The 10,209-nt window shown below is 34.9% G+C and overlaps 1 protein-coding gene across 1 annotated transcript; it reads right to left on the bottom strand.

Annotated features, from left to right (window-relative positions):
• Positions 1-2,696: 2,696 nt before the first annotated feature.
• On the bottom strand, positions 2,697-6,255 carry LOC100375332 (uncharacterized). The gene is made up of 3 exons (XM_078011867.1): positions 6,234-6,255; positions 4,981-5,148; positions 2,697-3,567 (listed from the first exon to the last, which is right to left on the bottom strand). Exons 1-3 carry the CDS (start codon positions 6,253-6,255, stop codon positions 3,092-3,094), a joined length of 666 nt encoding a protein of 221 aa, XP_077867993.1. The 3' UTR covers positions 2,697-3,091.
• Between the last annotated feature and the right edge of the window lie 3,954 nt (positions 6,256-10,209).

A 10,209-nucleotide genomic window follows, 5' to 3' on the forward strand; every position in this document is an offset into this window, starting at 1 on the left:
TCCACAAAAAATAATAATGGAATTAAAACAGTATCATTTCGTATGGAATAGTAAGGAGGACAAGCTCAGTAGAAAATTCTGGTAAATAATTTATACTCCGGTGGATGCCACACAAAACGAGCATAATTAAAAGTCAGAGGATGTCCTGGATTTAAAGGTCTCTCTCAACACAAAGGTTTAGTCCTAGGAAACAAATGTTTAACATAATGTTATCTTTCTTTGGAGGAGACTTACAATATGCGATCAGGTTAACAATAAATTGTGGAGGGAAATAACGAACGTATGGAGCAGGGCCAGAAACAACACTAGACAAATTAAGACAGCGAAGGACTATCTGGGTCAAACATTGTGGTATAACTGAACAATTCAAAAAGAACAGAAAACTGTATTTATATCAAAGTGGCACAACGAAGGAATGATTTAGTTAAGTCAGATGGGACATTTATGTCATACGGAACACCATTATAGTTTGAAAAGTGATTTTATTTCATGCCAATCGACTTCAATCATGATTCCAATCCCAAAGAGATGGAAAACGGGAATAGAAAAAGGACAAAATGTTGAACTTGTTAAAAGTCCAAGTTTATCAACTCTGAAAAGCCTTCAATGGAATTGAATGGTATTGCACAAATGTATAGTAAAATCATGCATAAAGGAAAATCAATTCTAGGTGAGACAGATGATGAATGGCATTTAATATTTGCTAAACCATTCAAAATAACCAGAGAAAACAAATTACAAGCTTTTCAAAATAAAATCATTCATAGGTTGTTAGCCACAAACTACATGTATAATAATAGTTTAAATTAAAATGGGAAAAAAACAGTATCGGTTTTGTGTAACATTCTTCGAGTCGGGTATGGAAACAATAGAACATTTATTTTATGAATGTGATTACAATCGAATTTTTGGTCACTTTTTGTTAAATGATAAAACTGACTGTATATATACACCATTTAACGTTAAAAGATATATTATTAGGTAATGATAAACACTCAACACTGATAGGTAATTTGATCTTTATCTCTCTAAAATAAAAAAAATAAAACCAACATTTTGTTCAATGATTGCAATATTCAAATGTAACTATCAGACAGACATCACCATTTCTAACCTTGAATGTGAAAACAACGTGAGACAAAGGTGGGAAAATGTTAGGTTCACTTTACATGTATTTTTGTTTTTGTAATGTATATTGAATTATGTAACAGTTTACGGACTCAATCTAATTTTCTGCAATTTTATTTTTCAGTTCTTCTAATTTTCTGTTTGCATGAGTTTTGCCTTATTTTTTAAATAAATAAATTGGAAAAATAAACAAATAAGTTGTCCAAAAATGTGAAGAGTTTGCAGTTAAGAGTTTATTTAATTTTCAACTTGCAATCCTGAATCGCTCACATTATTATAGTAAAAAAGACAAAATAATACGTCATATATGTTAATACTTACAGTTAGAGGGAAATACCATATTTCTTATTTTCAATAGCAGTCGAACATAAATTCTTTCCGCTTGTTTTTGCCTACAGTCGATTATACATATACTGACATGTTGGATGACGTAGACCCCGGACTCATTCCCAAACATAAGAAAATTCAGTGATATCAGCAAAAACTAAAACCCGCCCATGAACGAAAGATTCACATCCACAGCATCAACCAGTAAGGTATTCTGTTTTCACTTTTATTGTGCCATATTGTGTTTACAGCTAATGAAGTTCATTTTCATAATAGCATATATCTCTCTGTGAATCTTTCAATAAATATGGCCTTAAAAACAAATCTGGCGTTAAGATGTTTTCATTACAAAATATTATGTGTTTGCTGGCTTTTGTTATTGAAATTAATCGTTTAAACGCAGACCCGCAGTGCATGTAACATCCTATTGTTCATAATACTCATTACGACACATGCTTTATTAATCTGACATGTGTCAGTTGTTCATCGTACTCATTACGACACATGCTCTATTAATCTGACATGTGTTAGATGTTCATCGTACTCATTACGACATAAGATTTAACAATCTGACATGTGTCAGTTGTTCGTCACACAATCTGAGCTGTGTATTTTTGATAACTTCCGATGATACTGAGATTATTGACCACAAGAGAGCGAGAACAAATTATATTATTTATTTGTTTTCATTTTAAATGTGTGGATACAAATATTATGTTTTCTTTTAGAAATGGTTACTGGAAATGATCTTTTTATGACATGCCAACTACACAATAAGGTGCACAGAAAACACAATCTTATATGAAACAATCTGTCATTTTCTCATAAGTGCTTAAATGTATAAATCTGAGTTTGCGTTACTGCCATCTCTCCCTTCCGGATTACGATCTACACAGATAAATTCTTTATTCGAAGCATGGTTGTAGTGATCTGACATCAAATAGCCATAATACTCTCTGGTCCACTCAGTTGACGAGCATTCATTACGAGCAGGAACCATTAAGACGTACCACGGGAACGAACTCTGCACAATGCACACACTGCATCATGATTGTAAATAGATGAATAAGGGCTGGACTCCGCACCATCATCAAAGCAGGTGACCCTCTCTTACTACTTGATACGTCATTTTGCTTTCACTGCGAGATCCCGTGACAAATAAAGGTCATAGCCATAGAAAGTGGAGATAGGACATCTATTTAAATATATCATATCTTCAACTAAAGATTTCACACCTGTAATTAAAGTTACGATATGTCTTTTTTGGCATTTATTTCTATCAATTTTCACGAGCTTCAATTATGGAAGGCCTTATACAGGTTTTGACCCAAAACAGCAATGTCACACCATTTGTCAATCAGTTGTTTTATGTGGAACATAATTACAAAATACCTGATTTGGCATGCAGACGAAGAGATAAACATTACAACAGTAACATGTAGCCAGAACAAATCAAACAAAATAGAAGATACACACGTTTACGGAAGAAATTGTCCGTGTCTGAATACGATACATGCAAATTTTAATATCTTTCTTTAAATTTATGTAACAATCTTATCGCCAAAAGTAGTACCTATTCATATTACTTTATGTTGGACACCATTTGTCGCTAGGCGTATCATAACATATATTCATATTAGATGGTACAGACGACACATGTCAATTCATTGCCATCTATATATGGACCACATGGAAGTGATCCACATCGGCCCTCTACAGGATACAACAACGCTCCATCGAGGCTTTCATGACCACCAATTCTCCCTTCGAGATTACTATCTACGCATACAAAATCATGTTTTTGGTAATTATACTGTTGGGACATCAAATAGCCATAATACTCTCTGGTCCACTCAGTTGACGGGCATTCATTACGAGCAGGAACCATTAAGACGGTACCACGAGAACGGACTCTGCACACTGCACACACTGCATCATGATCGTTTGCAGCTGACAAGGTGTCGAAGTTAAAAATCTGATACTCTGCACCATACATCAAAGCACGTGACCTTCCGGTACCACTTCCTAAGTCATCATATATGGGATTCAATGGCAGGCATTGATAGTTAGAGCCACTACCCGTATGAGTGTAATGTGCTCCTCCCATGACACCTAGTGGGTAGAATGAATTTTATGTTAATCGGGGTATACCGATCTACTTATGGGGCAAGGGGGGTAGCTGGTACAGGTCACATGAAATGAAAAAGGAAAGCTCCATTTACAGTAAAAATAGTTTTTTGCACTTACAGATAAAGCAAATTCCTAATTACATTTTTATAATATACTTGATAATTTGTGTTTAAGAATCAAAATTGAAAATTGTGTACGAATTGCATGTAATCATGATTTTGAAAATGCGTTATACGCTTACAAAAAATAAGATCTTTGTACAAATTACGGAAGAATAAAATAGCTGGTTAAATTGAACACCTTGTCTATGTCTACGAATTTAAGTTTTTTATTTATTTAAATTACATTATTACGAAATTAAAAAAAACAAAAACAATTGAATACAGCTTACGAAAATATCCCTTGCCGACCCTCTACTTATATAATAAGATCACACTTTCTTCACAACCTAACTATATATATAGTGGAACATGTAAACGTCATACGCAATGTCGGCACCAGGAACTAGCGAACAATGGTTTCGTATTCAAATCTTGAAGAGTTTGAATATTCCAATCATTTTTCTGTGCAATGAATGTAACCATGATGTCTAGCATCAGAAGTGTGGGTGCGATGTAGTACGACGGCGTATTTTTGTATTTACTCAGGGAATTAAAACATCGCAAATTTAACTATTCACCTGCTAGCCCCATTTACTTTTTTTACATTGACTCTGCCAGATCAAACATATACAATCCATTCTTTGCTGGTTTTCATAAAATTTTTGTCGTTCTCTAGTTAAGTTTTCACTCTCATTCACTGCAAAATACTCGCCACACGCTTTTTCAGGGACCATTAGGAAATCTTGTATGGCACTAGTGGCCGTGAATTGAATATTCCCTCGGTAGAAGTCGGTTAAAAAATGAAACGCCCATTCTACGTGATTTTGCAGTCTTTCGCGCGTTTCATTTTATAACCCTTACAATGGCCATCGCATTGGGTCATTTGTGTTAACCAACATGCAAATGATTTTTGTATTATTACTAGGTGAATAAAATATCTATGTGAAAAACGGTTTGATTACAGTTACTGCTCACTCTTCAACACTAGCTCGTAGTCAGCCGAGACTGCCCTGCTTCGGAAAGTACATATATATTCAATAACAACAACAATCCTAGTGTGCGAACGATTTGTTTTAGCCAATCAGCTACTGCGCACGAACACGCTCCCAAAACGGCGACGGTCGATATATACAGGGATACTGACCCATGTGATACTGACCCTCGGACTGAAACATAATCATACAGGTAAAATACCATTTCACTGTATATAATCGTGGACACATTCTTAAAATAAAATATAATGTCCAAAAGCATTGGACAAAATGTATGATATTTCTCTAGGATATAGACTTGCCTTCATAAACTAGTTCAGCAGTATCTTCACATGTTGATCTTCCCCATCTCACATACACAGATCCAGTCGTTCCATTTACATTGGTTGATGCACGATCACCACTTCCTGGTCCATCATCGTTATCGTTGTCATTGTTGGACTCGGCAGATCCAATGCATGGAAATCCAGCTGCTCGAATGAAAATAATCTTTGAATAGATTGTGGTATCTACATGTATCCTATCCTATGCACAGTGTATTCTATGCATTTGAACAGTTACATAATTTATATGAAAACAGATGGCGCCCAACTGCTGTCGTTGGTGGCGCACTTTCATTGATCTCCGTGTATGGGTGAAAGTGGATTACTGTTGTATGCATCCGTCAATTGATTCTATCTTAGTCAATTATAAATTGATTGGTATCTTGTGTTATTGATTTAGAATTATGCTTTTTATATTTGTTTAGCTGTAGAAAGACATTTCAATGCTTGCTTTCTGTTTACTATGTACAATTCATAGCTGCACTATTTGATAAAAAGAGATAACAGATTAGTGTGAATGACGTAAGTTCATTATTGTTACACTACTTACGCTGTTTAAGGTTACTGTTAAGAGGCTACGGTAAATGATTAGTCCCAGTTCAGACGCAGTCCGAAAACGTATGTGCATCCGTGCGTGCGTCCGGACCTATATTTTAGACATGTACACACACTTCATACGCAATATTATACATATGCACATTGGTTTCACAATATGATTCAAGATGGCGGCCATTTATGTGCTCAAAAGTGATCAAAATTAAGCATTTCTGGCATTCCGGAACCGGATCTCGGCTATTTACACATGGTACATACACTGGCCACTTTGTTTTAATTAATGCTGTTCCAAAGCAATATCTCTCAATATGGACAAGAATTCGTTTAGCGATAAGACACAAGATGACTGAATGTCAATCATTTTAATGATAACAAAATCATCATAGCAGAGCATCAGCTTCTGGATCCATATCTCGGACATGTTTATGTTCAAACTATTTTACTACAAACAAAACTATATATCTTAAATTTTATAACTAACGGGGACTGTACCATACATGGCTTATTTTACTCGTTTAGCCTTACTTGTAGAGATTACTGTACATTAATACATTGTTAGGGAATTGTTGGTGCATTACTGTTAGTACATTATTATTAGAAATTGCAGGTCTAAGATTGTTATACATTGTAAGAAATTACATAATTGTTAACTTGTATTTTTTGATCTACTGATTCACTTTCACTGTAATTATCAGTCATATTGTTAGCTAAAGTTTATTGATACATTTGTGCACGTGCATCAGTAAGGGCGTTTAATATATTTTTATACTATTTTGCATATATCAAAATATGACACTTAATGTTGATGACTGTAACTTAATTTATTGAGTACTCAATGATAACTGTGTCAGTGTGTTTGTTGTTCTCCTCTAAGACTATTACTTGTACTGCATAGGTATATCAATCCCGAATTCCTCGGACCCAGTGGAAATTGTATGGTCAACTAGTTCAGAAACTATATTTCTTTTATGTACGCATTCGTGCTTGGTGAGTCCAGGCTACATACACAGTAGGATATATTAATGAAAACTATCGTGAACGTTTCATGTAGGGTTATATATATATATATATATATAATACAAATTGTAAGACGTTGCTAAAAGTAATAATACATACGGATTCCAGGAATTCCATTGTTTCCAGGTGGGCCTTGTGGACCAGGGGGTCCTCGCAATATTGACACTAGAAGAAGAGGGGGAACAATGATAGAAGTCAGTACAGTTATAAAACAAACAATCACACGAACAAACGACTAACCAATGATGGACCGGTAAATGAATCAAAACAATACAACCACGTGGTCTTGTTACGCTGATCAGGAGAATCTCAACAGCAAGCTAAAAAACAGTTCCATAATGTTGACAGTTCACGCGATAAACATTCCGAATATTTTGTTTATTGGCTCACAAATATAATCACATTTTGAATAAGAAAGCACTTTCTATTGGTTTAAAACACATCTACTTTATCAGTGTCTGAGGTTCGTTTACATTCTTAAAGTTAGAACGACAATAATACTATTCCGACAATAATACTATTCCGACAATAATACTCTTCCGACAATAATACCATTCCGAAGTCAGAAGTGCACTATCCGGGAAAAGCATATTTCCTGATGTGACGTCACACTGTTGTAATAACACTTTTACATTTTGTGGAATGTCTTGGTTATTGCATATGCTCATAACTGAAAAGACAACTTACAGTTCTCAACCAGCCACCTGAGATCAGTTGTGACGTCACGTTTGTTCACGCGATGTTCTGATTTTGTTTCATCTTCTCCACTGAGTTGTGTCTGAAACACAACATAATTCACATTATTTATCATATGTTATTTGATATCGACTCAAATAACGTGTAACAGTAAGAGGCACACATTACACACCTGTCCCCTACGGTCGTGAATGGGGATGTATGATTTATATTCCGTGTATGTCAAAATCGTTTTTGACCGAATGGCTGAATAAAATGACAAATCATAATTTCAGTGCTTCATTGGACCATTTTTTAACATGTATGACCACATTTTTTCCGATTTTGTATGATGGTTGAACATGCAGGTTTACTGACGCATGTTGTGATGGACTTTGATTCTCGCATATCCAGAATAGGAGGTTATTTAGCAATGGGGACAACCTCATGAGCGTTAGCAGATTAACTGATATTTAAATGTTCTTTAAACATTTTTAGCATATCTGATCATTCTGTATTCTTGAAAATTAGCTGAGAAATTGTTGAGATACGACTATAATAAAATATACATAGCATTGTGCTGATTTTGTTGACAATAAACATTGTTTGTTTTTACTATCTAGCATAATATCATGCCCCACAGTCGCTTGTTTGAACATGTGTTGGCCAGTTTTCTACAGATTTGAGCATGCAGGGTTAATGTTTTTCACATCAATTCACAATTGCCAACCAGTGGCGATTTTCATTCTTGTGTTCTTTTAAGAATGCACATAATTTTGTATAGAGTACTTTTTGTACAACTTTTGTACTTGTATATCATATGCACACACACACATCCAAACATACATGCTGTCACCATTGTGTTTTTTTAAATGCTCTACAATAACATTCATGAGAATTACAAGCTATGTTTTTTAATCTAATCAGCTTGTGTGCCCGCTCTTCATTCTTCCCCGCTCTTGTAATTTTTTAGCTTAAACAAGTATTGTTGTTTATAACATAAACTGTTATTATTGTGCGTCACAATCATCGGCCAAAGTCCACTCACAGTAAAACATTTATGTGGTGTAAGCAAACACTTATCACATACGTCACTGAGTATACTTATTTTTAACGAGTGTTACTCTATTTGAAAAACATCTTTCGAATGTTGCGATACTTTGACAAACATCTTTTGAATGCTGCAATACAGAATATAAGAATAGAAATATTTACAATTTAAAAATAATATTTAATGGATTGTTGAGTAATAGTAATTCAAATGCTCAGAAAATGTTGATGTAATGTGTCGCATATTTGACTACATTGTGTAGCCACCTTTAAGACAAATATCTACAGACAATTGAAGAGCGTCTCAGTAACTTTGTCATTACGTAATCAGCATTGTGCAAAATTTAAGGTTGTGCAGACGTTTTTCTGAAAACGTGAGATTAGGTTGTTTTGTGAATCAGTTGTCAGTTTAATGTACTGGTACCCGCTAAACCAGGGTTCGCCTTGCCACCTTCTAAACTACACAGATCTACATATTGCTTTTCAGGTTTGAAGTAACGACGGATTTCCAGAGAATGTATCTTACCTTCAAAACTTTCAACTCTAGTTTCAAGTCACCTATTGATCGTTGCATCTGTTCATTCGTTGATTGCAAATCACTCAAGACGTCAAGTGATTTTAGCATGTTACTATTGTTGAAAAATAAATATGGAATGCATACCACACAGAACAATAAGCAAAACATCAAAACACCGATTCCACAACGCAATTCTTTCGCAATCATTCTTATTTTCCCATTGTCCCTACCATTATCTCTAGGAAGCATTGTGGTGAGTTCTCATCTACAGTACCCGTACAGTATGTTACACAGTGTAACATACGAGACACTAGAGTTGAGTGGTATTGTCACGTGATTTTATATGAAGACGTATATTGGCTGTGAGTGTTAAGTTACAGAAAGTACCTACTTCCTGCTATTGTAAATGCGATTATATGAGTGGCCAAAACAACCCAGAACATTCTCTATAATAAAACACATGATGCCATCTAAATCAAAGTGTACAGTACATAAACGTGTATTATAAGAATGGGTAAACCAATTATTATTGTGATTTTTTTATTTGGTGTTATTTCCATCTACTAAAAAGTGTATAAATATTTCACGAAACCATTAATAATACTTGCTACCACCTTTAGTTTATGTTTATTGTCAATGTCATCTTATAACGAGTCGGCTATTATTAGACTTACCATTATTATTCAAGTATGAATCGCATCACCCATAAAATACTTGTAATATGAAATTACCAGAAACAGGATTAAGCCCTTATCTGTTATCAAGATCGACGTCAAAGAATATGCGAATACCCGGACATCGAAACACGTATAATGCAGAACAAGTAAGTTTTCAAACAAGCATTGATTTCAAATGTACAGCAACGGATCTACATAGTAGAATTCAATGCAGTATTACATCGATTTCCTGTTATTCGCAAGTACATATGTATATTTCTTATGAGTGGATGGACTTCACAAGGTCATGTTAAATCAAAAGATAATCAGAAGAGTAAACCTTAGTTATGTAAGATTCCAGGGACAACTGTTGCGTTGCTACAATTGCTACCTTCACATGGCGAAATTTTTAATCCTTTGTATTTGTAGAAGGATTACAGCAGTTGCGTTCACGTTAATCGGGAACCACTCGTGACCGATTCCGCTCGTGCCGAAATCACGCCCTCATTCTTCGATTTGTTATTTGATCCAAGGTAGCATTGCTAGAAAAAAAAAACGCTTGCAGCAGCACTTAAACATGCGTCATTCATTACTACAGCATCCGATCATATCTAGCTGCACTTCCCTTCAGTGTCATACTAATATGAATCAGTATATGTGCATTTAAATTCACCACCGAGGGCGTGATTTTGGTTCGTGCAGATCGTTCAGGCAGCAAATCTATTGGAACCGAGATCG

This window comes from Saccoglossus kowalevskii, chromosome 3 (genome assembly GCF_978046115.1).
Source record: "Saccoglossus kowalevskii chromosome 3, keSacKowa6.1, whole genome shotgun sequence".
NCBI classification, from domain to species: domain Eukaryota; kingdom Metazoa; phylum Hemichordata; class Enteropneusta; family Harrimaniidae; genus Saccoglossus; species Saccoglossus kowalevskii.

What these genes read in the sequence shown, in the direction of transcription:
- LOC100375332 (XM_078011867.1), bottom strand. Translation starts at nt 6,255, where the DNA reads ATGACTGATAATTACAGTGAAA. An exon ending in GACTGATAATTACAGTGAAA is followed by an intron (nt 5,149 to 6,233) that starts GTGAATCAGTAG and finishes TCATTCGAGCAG; the next exon opens with CTGGATTTCCATGCATTGGA. An exon ending in TGCTGAACTAGTTTATGAAG is followed by an intron (nt 3,568 to 4,980) that starts GCAAGTCTATAT and finishes TCTACCCACTAG; the next exon opens with GTGTCATGGGAGGAGCACAT.